Source organism: Lutra lutra, chromosome 11, assembly GCF_902655055.1.
Source record: "Lutra lutra chromosome 11, mLutLut1.2, whole genome shotgun sequence".
NCBI lineage: Eukaryota > Metazoa > Chordata > Mammalia > Carnivora > Mustelidae > Lutra > Lutra lutra.
Window position 1 is genome coordinate 103,957,375 of NC_062288.1, and position 16,110 is coordinate 103,973,484.

General features: G+C 37.5%; 1 protein-coding gene across 1 annotated transcript in view; it reads right to left on the reverse strand.

Moving 5' to 3' along the window:
- Window positions 1-16,110, reverse strand: part of KMT2C (lysine methyltransferase 2C) — a 272,603-nt gene that overhangs the window by 187,839 nt on the left and 68,654 nt on the right. Inside the window, 1 exon segment of the mRNA XM_047695954.1 lies at window positions 9,720-9,808. Coding sequence (XP_047551910.1) covers window positions 9,720-9,808 — 89 coding nt within the window.

Genomic DNA, 16,110 nt, shown 5'->3' on the forward strand with positions numbered 1-16,110 from the left:
CAAAGGCAGATGCTTAACCGCATTAACCAGGCGCCCCAAACAACAAACTTCTAAATAACACATGGATCAAAGAAGAAATTTCAAGAGAAATTTTTAAAAATTTTGAACTAAATGATAATGAAAACACAGCTTACCAAAATTTGTGTGATGCAGTGAAAGCTGCGCTTTGACAGAAATTTATACCACTGAATGTATATATATTAGAAAACAAGATCTAACAGCAATCCATCAAACTAGAACAAGAGAAGCTAATTAAATGCAAAGTAAGCAGAAAAAAAGAAATAACAAAAATTACAGCAGAAATTAATGAAATTTAAAACCAGAAATCAATGAAGAAAAATAATGAAACCAAAAGCTGCTTCTCTGAAAAGAGCAATAAAATCAGTAAGCCTCGGGCGCCTGCGTGGCTCAGTGGGTTAGGCCGCTGCCTTCGGCTCAGGTCATGATCCCAGGGTCCTGGGATGGAGTCCCGCATCGGGCTCGCTGCTCAGCAGGAAGCCTGCTTCCCTTCCTCTCTCTCTGCCTGCCTCTCTGCCTACTTGTGATCTCTCTCTGTCAAATAAATAAATAAAATCTTTAAAAAAAAAAAATCAGTAAGCCTCTAGACAGGTTTATTGAAAGAAAAAAAGGGAGAGAATACAAATTATTAATATCAGAAATTAAAGAAGGGATATCACTACAGGTCCTATGGATATTAAAAGGACAATAATAAAGGAATAAAATTAACAATTCTATACCCACAAATTTGGTAACTTAGATAAACTTCTTTGAAAAACACAATTTGCAGGGGCACCTGGGTAGATCAGCTGGTTAAGGGTCCAACTCCTGATTTCGGCTCAGATCATGATTTCAGGGTTGTAAGATCAAGCCCACATCAGGCTTCATGTTGAGCATGGAGCCTGCCTGAGATTTTCTCTCTCTCCCCCTTCCAACCCTCCCCCTGTTTGCACTCACTCTCTCTCAAAAAAAAATTTGGCAGGGGGTGCGCCTGGGTGGCTCAGTGGGTTAAAGCCTCTGCCTTCGACTCAGGTCAGGATCCCAGGGTCCCGGGATCGAGCCCCGCATCAGGCTCTCTGCTCAGCAAGAAGCTTGCTTCCCTTCCTCTCTCTCTGCCTGCCTCTCTGCCTACTTGTGATCTCTGTCTGTCAAATAAATAAATAAAATCTTTTTTTTTTTTTTTTTAAAGATTTTATTTATTTATTTGTCATAGAGAGAGAAGCGAGAGTGAGCACAGGCAGACAGAGTGGCAGGCAGAGGCAGAGGGAGAAGCAGGCTCCCTGCCAAGCAAGGAGCCCGATGTGGGACTCGATCCCAGGACGCTGGGATCATGACCTGAGCCGAAGGCAGCTGCTTAACCAACTGAGCCACCCAGGCGTCCCAATAAATAAAATCTTTTAAAAAAAATTTTTTTTAATTAAAATACAAAGAAGAAGACACAATTTGCCAACACTCACCACAAGAAGAAAGAGACAATCAGAATACCCCTATACCTGTTCAAGAAGTTGAATCAATAATTAATAACCTTCTATGGGCCACCTGGGTGGCTCAGTGGGTTAAAGCCTCTGCCTTCGGCTCGGGTCATGATCCCAGGGTCCTGGGATCGAGCCCCACATTGGGCTCTCTGCTCGGCGGGGAGCCTGCTTCCTCCTCTCTCTCTCTCTCTGCCTGCCTCTCTGCCTGCTTGTGATCTCTGTCTGTCAAATAAATAAATAAATAAATATTAAAAAAAAATAATAACAATAATTAATAACCTTCTAAACCAGAAAGCTCCTGGCCCAGACAGCTTCACTGGTGAATTCCAGCAATCACTTAAGGAAAACACTAAACTAACTCTCAACAATCTCTTCTGGAAGACAGAAGCAGAGGGAATACTTCCTAACTCACTCTATGAGAACAGCATTACCCTCATGCCAAAAACCAAAGACATTACAAGAAAACAAAACAAAACAACAAAAACTATAGATGAGTATTTCAAGAACATAAATGCAAAAACCCTCAACAAAATTTTACCAAAGTGAATCCAAAAATGTATAAAAAGCATTATACACCACGACCAAGTAGGATTTATCGAGTATGCAAGACTTGTTCAACATTTGAAAATTAATTAATGTAATCCATTACACTGGTAGGCTAAAAAAAAAAATCACATAATCCTATCTAGAGATACAAAGAAAGTACTGACAAAATCCCACACCCATTCATGATAAAAAATTACTCTCAGTAAACCAGAACTTCCTTAACTTGATAAAGACTATCTACAAAATAGCCCCTACAGCCAACATCATACTTAATGGTGAGAAACTAGAAGCTTTCCCACTAAGATCAGAAATAAGGCAAGGACATTAGTCTTTCGCCACTCCTTTTCAACTTTGTAAATGAAGTTTTTTCCAGTTATTGAAATAAGACCAGAACAGGAAATAAAAGGCATACTGATTGGAAAGGAAGAAACAAAACTGTTTTTTTTTTCACAGATGTTATGATCACCTATGCAGAAAATACAACAGGATATACAAAAACAAAAATCAAAAAAACCCCTGGAACTAATAGACAATTGTAACAAGGCTGCAAGATACAAGGTTAATATACAAAGTCAATCATTCTCTTATATATCAGCAATGAACAAGTAGAATATGAATTTTTAAAAAACCATTTAAAATTAGCATTTCGGGGTGCCTGGGTGGCTCAGTGGGTTAAAGCCTCTGCCTTCGGCTCAGGTCATGATCTCAGGGGTCGTGGGATCAAGCCCCGCATCCGGCTCTCTGCTCAGCAGGGAGCCTGCTTCCTCCTCTCTCTCTGCCTGCCTCCCTGCCTGCCTGTCAAATAAATAAAATCTTTAAAATAAATAAATAAAATAAAATTAGCATTTCTCCAAAATCAAACATTTCTGTGTAAGTCTAACAAAATACACATAAAATCTGTCCGATAAAAACTCAAAAACCCTAATGAAGGAAATCAAAGAAGAACTATAAATGGGAGAGATATTTCACAGTCATGGATTGGGTGACTCAATATTTGCCAAGGCATTTGTTCCTCCCAATTTTAATTACAAATTCAATGCAATACAAATCAAAATCCCAGCAAGTTATCCAAAGACCCAGACAAATAACAAAATACTGAAGGAGAAGAACAAAGTTGAAGAACTGACTTCAAGATTTAGTATACAGCTACAGCAATCAAGACTGTATAATTCTGGGGCACCTGGGTGGCTCAGTGGGTTACAGACTCTGCCTTCGGCTCAGGTCATGATCTCAGGGCCCTGGGATCGAGCCCTGCATTGGGTTCTCTGCTCAGCAGGGAGCCTGCTTCCTCCTCTCTCTCTCTCTCTGCCTGCCTCTCTGCCTACTTGTGATCTCTGCCTGTCAGATAAATAAATAAAATCTTAAAAAAAAAAAAAAGACTGTATAATTCTGACAAAAGAATAAATAGATCAATAGTATGTTTAGAGAAGCCAGAAATAAACCCAAATAAATACCTAACTGGTCACTGAAACAAGGCAAAAAGGCAATATAATGAAGAAAAAAATAGTATTTTTGAACAAATGATGCTGGAATTGAACATGCATGCACACGCACGCGCGCGCGCACGCACACACAGACACACACACACACACACACATCAATCCAGACACAGACCATATCCTCACAGAAGTTAACGAAGTAAATGTGAAATGCAGAATTATAAAATTCTTAGAACTTAGAAGAGAATTTAGATGACCTGGGGTTTAGCAGTGACTATTTATTTATTTATTTATTTATTTTAAAGATTTTATTTCTTTATTTGACAGAGACACAGCGAAAGAGGGAACACAAGCAGGGGCAGTGGAAGAGGGAGAAGCAGACTTCCTGCTGAGCAAGGAGCCTAATGCGGGGCTCGATCCTAGGACCCTGGGATCATGACCTGAGCTGAAGGCAGCTGCTTAACGACTGAGCCACCCAGGTGCCCCTAGCAGTGACTTTTTTGATACAACACCAAACTCATGATTCATCAAAGAAACAACTGATCAACTAGACTTCATTAAAATTTAAAGTTTCTACTCTGCTTAAAACATTGTCAACAGAACAAAAACGTAAGCCACAGAGTAGGAGACAATACTTGAAAAAGACACATCTGAAGGGCGCCTGGGTGGCTGAGTGGCTAATCATCAGCCTTCGCCTCAGGTCATGATTCCAGAGACCTGGGATCAAGTCCTCAATCAGGCTCCCTGCTTAGCGGGAAGCCTGCTTCTCCCTCTCCCACTCCCTCTGCTTGTGTTCCCTCTCCTGCTGTGTCTCTTTCTGTCAAATAAATAAATAAAATATTTTTTAAAAAAGACACATGTGATAAATACAAAATACACAAAGAACTCTTAAAACTCAACAATAGGGAAAACCACCTGATGACTCCTCACCAAAGATGCAGATGGCAAATAACCACACAAGAAGATGTTCCACATGATACGTTATCAGGGAAACGTCATCTAAAATAATGATATGCTACCACACACTTACTAGAATGGCCAAAGGATGGCTCAGTCATTAAGCTTCTGCCTTTGGTTCAGGTCATGATCCCAGGGTTCTGGGATTGAGCCCCAAGTCCAGCTCCCTGCTCAGAGGGAAGCCTGCTCCTCCCTCTCCCACCACTCCCCCTGCTTGCGTTCTCTCTCTTGCTGTGTCTCTGTCAAATAAATAAATAAAATCTTAAAAAGAAAAAAAAAAGAAGAATGGCTAATATTAGGAACACTGATGACACCAAATGTTGATAAGGACGCGGAGCCAAAAGAACTCTCATTCATTGCTGGTGGCAATGCAAAATGGTACAGCCACTCTGGAAGACAGTTCAGCACTTTCTTATTAAACTAAATATACTCTTACCATATGACCCCACCAATCATGTTCCTTGGTATTTACCCAAAGGAGTTGAAACTTATGGAGTTGAAAACTTGCGTACACACAAAACGTGCATGTGGATGTTTACAGGGATTTCATTCATAATTGCCCAAATTTGGAAGCAACCAAGATATCCCTCAGCAGATGAATGGATAAACAAACTGTGGTACATCCCAACAACAGAATACTACTCAGTGCTAAAAAGAAAGGAGGTCTCGAGTTATGAAAAGACCCGGAGAAAATTTAAAGGCATACTGCTAATGAAAGAAGTCCACCTGAAAGGCTATTTATTATCTGATTCCTGTATGACATTCTGGAAAAGGCAAAACTATGGAGACGGCAGAAAGCTGAGTGGTTGCCTTGGATTAAAGGCGGGGGAGGGCTAACAGGAGGAAGGGAGGAGATGGGGGGAAATACCGTGTGACACTATAATGATGGATCCGTATCATTTCACACTCGCCCAAACTCATACAACCCCAAGCGTGAACCAAAATGTAAACTATGTCCTCACAGTGATACTGACGTGTCACTAAGGTTGTTATCAATTTTAACAAATATACCACACCACGCTGTGGGGGATGTTGACAACGGGGGAAGCTATGCACATGTAAGGGCAGGAGGCACAGGAAATACCTGCGCCTTCCACTCAATTTTGCTGTGAACCTAAAACTCCTCTAAAAGCTAAAGTTCACTTAAAAAACTTTGCTAGAGGTAACGGAAGGTATTAATGTGAACCAGCGTTTATAAGCACATGAGTACACTCTCACATCTATACAATAACTAATATGTCACTAAAATAGACTAACATTAATTCTCAATAAAAACAACAGAACACGCATCCCGGAGCCCAGTTTTCCATCTCTAACACTCTTCTCCACTAAAAAGAACTAGGAGTCCTTAGAGAATAGTCAACGTCATATCCTGGGGTAGAGAAAATTAAAGATGGGCCTGAAAAATACTGTTGCCAAAGAGCAATGAGCTTTGAAACATTCTGAGATAATATTAAAAAGAACTTAAGAAGCCAGCTGAAGAGAGACCAAACTGCCACAACAGTCAAAAGAAAATTTTAATTATAATTAACTAAATCCTAATTAACCAATTATAATTAACTAAAACAAGTTTGCAAAGCCCTGATTACATAATGATTCTCAAAGAAAAGTGGAATTTCTCTTCTTAACTTGCACTTCATTTGAGTTGATTTATATAGGAAAAAAAACAGACTAGTAACAGCCACCACTTCCTAAAAAAACCACAGAATTTTCTTACCATAAAAACTTAACAAACTACACTGACCTCTACCTCTGAAACTAATACTACATTGTATGTCAATTAAGTGAATTTAAATTGAAAAAAAAAAATCTGTGAAATTTCTTGTGATTTTCCCTGTGGCCACTTACAGGATACTCGTTCCCAACACTTAGTCCCCCGACATACACACACACGCCCCCTATACTCATTATAATAAATATTCTTACATTACTATAAATCATTAAACAAATGTATCAAGACATAATATTTACAGATATAAGAGACCTTCCAACAAACCTTGGGCCTTGAGACGTGCATGTTAAAACCTTGCAGCCAACTCAAGTGTGCTTCTAAACTAGTAATGTATGGAACTAGTAATGTATGGAACTCTTCTTCTCTTTGCCTGGGTTTATTTGTAGCTGAACAGATTTTTTTTTTTTTTTTTTAATTTATTTGGCAGACAGAGATCACAAGTAGGCAGAGAGGCAGGCAGAAAGAGAGGAGGAAGCAGGCTCCCTGCTGAGCAGAGAGCCCGATGCAGGGCTCGATCCCAGGACCCTGGGATCATGACCTGAGCTGAAAGCAGAGGCTTTAACACACTGAGCCACCCAGGGGCCCTGAACAGATTTTTTTTTAAAATTTTATTTATTTAAGTAATCTCTACACCCAGCGTGCACTTGAACGCACAACCCCGAGACCAAGAGTCCGTGCTCCTGTGATAGAGCCTGCCAAGCATCCCCGCAGCTTAGTAGTCTTAAAAACTATTATCTGTTCTTTTCTGTACTATTCTCCTTGTCCTACATGTTCACCAAAACAAATGGACAAAGATCAAAGACTAACTCAGTTGATTTTATTTTAGTATAAAAGGCCAGAATAAGAAAAAAAATCCTGCTCCTGTTAAAGCCTTTCACTAAACTTTATTTGCCTTGATACCTCTTAAGAGAGAGTATGAGAAGACAGTCCATTTGTAGGGCTTAGTACTCATCGCATACGGAAAAATTAAATGTCAGAACTCTAGTTTTGTGGTGATGTTCCAAGAATAGCAGTAGCTTAGAAAATACAGAAAAGAAACTATAAGAATGTAATACTTCTTCAGTTAGTGAACTGAAGCCTACTATACATCTGGAATTATTCTAGACGCTGGAAATAAATCCATGAGCAAGCCAAATCCCTAACCTCATGAAGCCTGCAATCTAGTGTGGAAAGCATACAATAAACAAACATGTGAAACAATGTCATATCTGCTTAAATACTAGGGAAAAAGGAAGGGCTCCTGGAAAACTCAGTCATTAAGCGTCTGCCTTTGGCTCAGGTCATGATCCCAGGGTCCTGGGATCAAGCCTCGCATTCGGGCTCCCTGGTCAGTGGGAAGCCTGCTTCTTCCTCTCCGCTCCCCATGCTTGTGTTCCCTCTCTCGCTGTGTTGTTTCTCCCTGTCCAATAAATCAGTAAAATCCTAGAAAGAAAGAAAATACTTAATGCTCAAATACTAATGGAAATCATTCACTGAGACAGGAAACACATGAGTAAGAAACCCAGGAAACCTGAAGGCGCAAAGTCCCTAAGAAATGAAGAGGTAAAATCAAGGACAAGCAAAGAGCTAGCCTTTGATAACCACAGACATTCCATCCCATTTCAACGGCAGGGAAGGTAAAATCTATGGGAGGAGCTACAAGAAGGATGGTGGGTGGATGTCGAATTTCTCTGCTGACTGCTTCTGTTTTTTTCTTTCACTGAACTAAGTAAGGAAGGTCATCAATAACCAAAAAATGAAAAACAGGAGGAGGTGTGGAAAATTTGAACAGAGAAGAGAAGGTGCCAAAAGAACCATCAGTGATAATGGGAGAGAAAATTTCTACATAAAAGTAGAATGAGTGTAGAGTAGCAATCAGACCCACTTGATATTTGAGGTCATAAATTTAAAATGAAACCAGTCAGCAAGGTGATGATTTTCCCCAGCCATTATCAGCTGCTACACTGCAGAATTTGGTTTTCTATTAAAAACAAAACATTGGGACGATGGTCAAAAAGGTAAAGGTGAGTAAGAGAGGGACTCCCTTCAGTGGGTCACAGACTCTGAATTAGCAGAGGAGGGCAACATCCCGACATCACTAAAATCACTGGATTGGAGGACTCACTATGGTTCAACAATGATTCTGGCGCTAATACTAGGAGAAAATGAGCTGGAAAAAGAAGTAGTAGTCAGAGTGCAGGAGAGATGATGCTGAGATTCTGGATGTGAAACCGCAATTGTCAGAGCAAGTGAGACAAGGACACAGCTGATCACATATGACCAGAAGACGAGCAGGCTGAAGTGGACTGCTGAGGTAGTCCGGAGAATCGCAGTGCTGAGAAATCAAGGAGCCAAGAGCCCTGGGTCCTGAATAGTTACTAACATCACAATGGAAGCCTCCGAAGAAAACAGAAAGGCAGGTGCTAAATCTTCAGAGCAAGAGGGAAAGTGCCCAGGAAGACTGTTGATAAGTGCAGAAAAAGGGTCTGGGGTACAGTCAGCAGCACTGGTTTAAAGCAACCTGTAAGTATCGTTATATTGGAAAATGTCACTTAAAACTTAAACAAACAAACAAATACCTTTAAAAAAAAAAAAAAAGATCTCTCCCCTAGAAAGTAACAGAAAAAATTTAAGGAAAAGAAATCAAGAAAAATGTGGGGAATTTAGATAATTCAAGTTTAAAACAATGCAGTAACAAATTCGTGGCAAAACAGCAAAAGGTAGAATTCTGCACTCCAACCTTCAGTCATCACTCTACCTACCGAAACCCTACTGAAGAGAGGAATGAGAACTAGAGAACATCTGAAGGCTTTCCAAGAATTACAGTCATCTAGCAGCAACACACTGATAACCAAAAGTATTTTATGAATAACTGTATTTCAAGATACAGCAATTTCTAATTCTTCTCTAAAAACTGTATGATATTCTGTAAGCAACAAGAGGAGGACAATCAACTTCAGAGAAAAAGCCTATCGCTATGTCTAAACTCTACCCAACAACTGTTTAAAAAAACACTGCCCGTGAGAGACCCATCTCACACAGATATTCTTTGAATACAATTTGAAACCTTGTCCCTTTGACAACTTAAATCACTAATTTAATAAATGTTGGGAAATTAGTTTGGGCAACCTACTCTTTCTTTCTTTTGCCCATACATAATACACATTAGCTTATTAAAGGCACCTAAATGTCCCACAGACCAGAAAGCACTTAGTCTGGTTTAACGCAGCATTTCACAGTATTCTTCTTTACTGGAACATATTTTTTCCCCTCATACACATACTAACATAATCAGCTTCCAACAAATGCTGGATGGTTCATAAGCAGGAATATACTATAAGTTACCATATTAACAGCCTGGAATTACTATGTATTCCAGTTTTAATTTTGCTTTAATAAAATATTTCTCTACAGATATTAAATACTTTCCACTAAATCAGGGCTGTAGGGAAAAGAGAGAACTAAATTTTTTCACTGTGTCATAGCTTATCAGACTATTTCAGCAGATGGAGATTTTAGAACTCAGTATATAGCCAAATGCTAGTTGTGCAAATTATGATGTGCATTTTTTTAAAAATCTGTGAAGTTTGATACCTGCTTCCACAATATTTTCCGTTTCTGTTGTCTCCAGCCCATCCATGCTGTCCTCATCTTCCACGGTAGTTTTTCCTCTACTTCGAGGCCTATGGAGAAGTAAAGACAAAGAGTTCAATGTAATTTTAAGGATTACAATTGTATTTAACATAAAGAAGTTGAAGGTATACATAATAAAATTAGGCAATTTTTACTATATGTTACCATATCAAATAATAAATATCACATTTTAGAGTTATTTTTCCCTCAAACCCAGCCCACCCTTACACATAGATGTGAAGACTGGCCCAGATCAATGTATTTTGTCATCAGAACTTCAGTATTCTTTGTATTAGGCTTTGTCCCTCTTTTGAGCTGACCTTGAGATGACCTTCTGTCTACAGTAGTGGTTTTTAACCACTTAATGGGTTATTTGCAAAATTCACACATCAGGTTATACCTCTTTACCTAGTGAAATTAAGGAAATGATGCCCAGACGAGTGTATTTTTAAGACTCTTCCATACATGAAAGCGATGCGTATCTTTGCAAACCACTCAAAAAGAATTTTTGTAAATATTTAACATAATCTAATCACATATCTTACAAATATAATGCAATTATATAAAACTCACTTTAGTAAAATAAGAATCATGGTAAAGTGAGCTTCTTTGACCCAATGCAATTTAAAAAACAAAACAAAAACACTAATGCCGAAAAAAAAAAAAACACACTAATGCCTTCAGATTTTGAGAAATCTCAGAAATTAAGGATAGAAATGAGTTAAACAAAAAAAAATTTTTTTGAGGGGCTCCTGGGTAGCTCATTCAGTTGAGCATCTGCCTTTGGCTCGGGTCATGATCCCAGGGTCCTGGGATCCAGACCCCCACGGGGCTCCCTGCTCCGCAAAGAGCCTGCTTCTCCCTCTCTCTCTGCTGTTCCCCCTGCTTGTACTTTCTCTCTTTGTGTCAAATAAATAAAATCTTTAAAAAATTTTTTGAACACATAAAATAAGAAAAAACAGGAAATCACATATTTTAAAAATTTAGAAATTGACAGTAGTACTCAGATACTTACAAACCTTTAAATTATTTCATTACATAAAAAGACACAAACTCAGTGTTTAAGTTGAAAAACACAGGGCACGGGCACCTGGGTGGCTCAGTGGGTTAAAGCCTCTGCTTTGGGCTCAGGTCATAATCTCGGGGTCTTGGGATCGAGCCCCACATCCAGCTCTCTGCTCAGCAGGGAGCCTGCTTCCCCCTCTTTCTCTGCCTGCCTCTCTGCCTACTTGTGGTCTCTGTCTGTCAAGTAAATAAATAAAAATTTAAAAAAAAAAAAGAAAGAAAAAGAAAAAAACAGGGCAGGGGTGCCTGGGTGGCTCAGTGGGTTAAGCCTCTGCCTTTGGCTCAGGTCATGACCTCAGGCTCCTGGGATGGAGCCCCTGCATTGGGCTCTCTGCTCAGCAGGGAGCCTGCTTCCCACCCCTCTCTCTGATTCCCTCTCTGCCTGCTTGTGATCTCTCTCTGTCAAATAAATAAATAAAATTAAAAAAAAAAAAGAAAAAAAAAGAAAAGAAAAAGAAAAAGAAATAAAATTTAAACAAAAAAAGAAAAAGAAAAAAAGAAAAAGGGCAGAAAATAATAAAGGGTTAATATAAAAAACTTAAAAGGCTTTTTTTAAACAACAGAAAATCCAAATTAAGTCTTTCTTTTAAATATTAATCAAAACCAGAAAAGGAGATGTAACAGAAGAATCTTCTGAAGCTGAAGCAGTCTAAGTAGTTTTATATATGAACTACTGCAAACTGTCAGAAAGTCACCCCTACCCCCAAAGAACTTTAAAACACCTGAACCAAAATCCTAACAAATATGTCTAAAACTATAGTTGAAAAAAATCTATGTTAAAAAAAAAACTACGTAAAATACTAATAAATATCATCAACATACAAGTATAATTTAATATTAGAAATTAGTCAATATAACACAGTAGATCAAAGAACCAAAATAGCATTGCTTCAAACTTCATGAGCAAAAGGGAAAGAGACATAATTCAGTAAGAAACTACATGGACTGACTGAGGCTAAAGGATTCCTAGGCTGACTGTATTTCTCATGGAAAAAGGGACAGGATAATTACCTGTAGGATTTATTAAGTAGTTATGTTTAAATTTAAAAGAAAACTTTAGAGTAATCAAAGGGGAAAGAAAGTATAGGATGAGGAAAGTCTGACCAATCCAACAGCAGGCAAAAAAGAAAATAAAAAATACGTAATATATAGAAAATAAAATAAAAAGATTAAAAATATGAGTTATCACAGTAAATATAAGTGTCTTAAGGTTGGCTGTCATTAATGATAAAAAGATTTACCATGAAAACTCAACAGAACTACTCACATTGTATAAAGCAAACATTTAGAGAACAACGAGGAATTCAGAGTCACAATCATGAGAAATTTTCACATCTCACTCTCAGAAACTGAGATGACATACAGTTAGAAACATTTTAAGCAATTACTTGGACGACACATGTAACAAGCATCATTACAACTTGGATCAATCCTCCTGTGTCTGGCTCTGTTAAAACACAGGATACAGGGTTAAACAAAATCTCTGCTTTCACTAAACTACATTCTAGTGAGAAGAAATACCTGTTACTCCATTAAACAAAGCACACACAAAGAAAATACAAATGAAAAAAAATGAAGGATGAAGGACTGCCATTTTAAACAAGATACTTAAAAAATAAACTTCATAAAAATAAAATTTTATTTTATTTTTAAGTAAGGAGACGTTTCAGTAGATCTGAAGTAAAAGAGAAACCAAACCATGCAAACAGGTGGGAAAGGAGCACTACAGTTGAAGGAACGGCGAATGCAAAGTTACAAGTATATGAGTGTTGGAAAAACAATGTTTCTGGTGTTGAAAAAAATACTGTGGTTGGAACAGAGTGAGTGAGAGGGGCAGTAAGGAGATAACGAGGCCAAAGAAAGTTTTTTTAAAAAGGGATCAATTGGGTTTTTTTCTTCTTTTTTTTTTTTAGAAACCTATAGACCAATATAAGGACTATGTACAGAGAGACTGGAAATTCTTGAAATAATCCTAACATGACTGCTACAGTGAAATAGAGAAAAAGAAATTAATTCAAGAGATATTATGGAGCTAGAATTTACTTTTAATCTTTTCTTTATGATTCTTCATGATTAGGAACACTCACTGCTAAAGGAAGGGAAACATGTGTGACTTAGCTGGTTTTGTCATTTAATCTTCCAAGCCAGTGTCTGTCGCTCTGTTTTATGTTTTGTTTTGTTTTTTTCTCCACTATCCTCACCCTTGCTAAGTTATGGTTTTTTGGCAGTATTGGCTTTATTTCAAACTCATTTTATATAAAGGTAGGGGGAGTAAGGAGTGTGTTCATATGTATCAGTTGTCTGTATTCCTCAAGAAGAAATTTTTAATTTTTACTTTGCTTCTTTTCCTTCTTACTCTTCTTAATTCCTGGTTTTGGCACCAATAAAGCATGCTTTTACATTCATCAACCCATCAGAATTCTTTTCCTTCTGCTCAATGGACCAACTTATCAATATCATGTCATTTTTAAGTTTCCCATATTTCACTCACATCTTTTTAATGCTGCTCACTGGCTTCTGGTATGTGATTTTCTGACTAATCAAATGATGAATTTATTTTTTTTCTGGATGCAAAAAAATAATGGTCATACTTTGTCAAATCCACATCAGTAGAAATAGATGTACACATTTTACATTTCCATATTGCATTCAGATGTTCCCAGTTTGGGTTTTTAATAGAACTTTGAAGTCTCATTACAAATGGCAACCTAAAAATTATTTATTTCAATATTTCTTTGGCTTTTCTTCCTTCTAATTTTTTTCTTTTGTATCTTTTAACCCTTCATTTTAATTTTGATTCCTTCTGCTGAAAGCAAATTTGAAGTAAAATAATACCATGAACAATTTGAGAAAATTTTCCATCAAAAATCCAATGTTCCATATTAATATTATAAATTAAAACTAATTTGAGTTCCTAAAATAATATAGTAGACTTCTATTTAAAGTCACATGGGACTACAGAGGAGGTTCAAATTACCTTCCACGCATAAACAACTAGGAAACCAGATAAAATGTAAGAAACAACCATCATTAGACATTAAACAAAAGGCAAGGACAGGACTGTAATCCCCAGGCAAAAGGAAAAAAACAAGGTGAACCCTACCATCACAAAGGCTTTCTGCATGGAGTTAATTTGCAAACTGTAGCACAGAGAGGGGAACTCAAAGACTGGCAACTGTACTGAAATGAAGCCACAGAATCATCAGTTCAGGAGGCTAGAAACTGTGGGAGAGCGTACATAAGGAAAGGGAGTTGTACAGAGACACAGATCCAGACATCCGCATAAGGGTACCCTTAAGGTTTTATCTGTATACTAATCTGTGTAAAAGTGGTATAAAACCCCAAAAGGCTGAACAAGAACAAGTTCCAAGGAAAGAACTATTATAGCACAGCTGCAATACAAACAAGTCCCAAAGTTCCCAGAGCCAGGAATCAGCCATGTTCCCTCTAACCAGAGTGCCAAGACCTCATTGACTATATTATCACATTCAGTAGAGACTAAAATAGAACATAACTTTAAAAGTAAGCTAAATGAAGCCTACAACTTATCTTCTAGACCATCTCGAAAAGAGTTCACAAATAAGCCTCAAAAGAATGAATATTTCCCACAACTAACTTAACAGGCAAACACAAACACACACACACACACACACACACACACAGCATTTGTTAAAGTAATACAACAAAATCTAGCTCACAACAAAAAAAAACACAAAGTATGGCATCCAATGAAAATTTACAAACTATAAAGAAAAGGAAGAAAATGTAAGTAATGACCAGGAAAAAAAAAACAAGGACTAAAACCAGAAAACAACAGAGATGATAGAAGGGACAAGCATGGACATTAAATTGGCTATTATCAACATGTCTCATATGTTTAAGTATGTAATGGAAAATGAATGAGAGAGAAATGAAAGATAGTAAAAAATGTTAAAAATGAAACTCAAAGGTAACAAAAAAAACAAATAAAACTTTTACTTTGACTGATTAACATCTGACAGAAACGGTAAAAGAAAAGATGACTGACATTAAAGATCTAGCAAATAATATCTACCCAACATAAAAGACAAAATGAAAAAAGACAAACACAGCTACAGAACCCTATGGGACAAAAGCAACCAATCTAACATGTGAAACTGGAGTTGGAGGGAAACAAACAAATATATATATATTTAATGAAACACTAGCTGCAAATCTTGCAAACTTTGTAATTACAAACCTACAGATCCAAGCAGCACAACAAAAACTCACTCACATACACACATGAGTAACTTTATAGTCAACCTGCTAAAACAGAGTAATAAAAATAAAGAGTGACTGCAAACTTCTCATGTGAAACTATGTAAGCCAGAAGACAGTGAAATAACATAATTGAAGTGCTTGGAGAAAAAATTAAAGGGAAAAAACCCCATAAACCTTAAATTAAACATGCAGCAAAAAGCATCCTTCAGAAACAAAAGTAATGAAAAAGATTTTTCAAACAAATTGTTCAACAAACCTTCATTATAAGACATGTTAAGGAAATTCTTTGGACAAAAGGAAAATTACAGTTAATAAAAGCCTGGATCAAGATATCTGTATGCAAAGGAATAAAAAGTGATGGAAATGGCTAAGTCTGTAGCACATATAAAAGACTTTTTTCTCATTTTTTTTTAAAGATTTTATTTATTTATTTGACAGACAGAGATCACAAGTAGACAGAGAGGCAAGCAGAGAGAGAGGGAAGCAGGCTTCTTGCTGAGCAGAGAGCCCGATGCGGGACTCGATCCCAGGACCTTGAGATCATGACCTGAGCCGAAGGCAGCGGCTTAACCCACTGAGCCACCCAGGCGCCCCCTTTTTTCTCATTTTTAATCCCCTTAAAAGTTAACTCACTGTTTAAAGCAAAAATTGTAATTTATTCCAGGGCACATAACATACATACATACATACATACATATATATATATATATATATATATGAACTGTATGGCAACAGGTGGTGCCTGGGTGACTGCTAAGTGCCTGCTTCAGCTCAGGTCATGATCCCAGATACCTGGGATTAAGCTCCAAATCAGCTCCTTGCTCAGCAAAGAATCTACTTCTCCCTTTCTCTTTCCCTCTCCCCGTGCTTGTGCTCACTCGATCTCTCTCTCTCTTTCAAGTAAGTAAATAAAATCTTTTAAATAAATAAAATAAATAAAAATTAAAATAAACTGCATGGCAACAATAGTTCAAAACAAAGGAGGGTAAAAATGAAAGTATATTGGTATACAGATCTTATAGTACATTTGCAGTAATAAAATGTT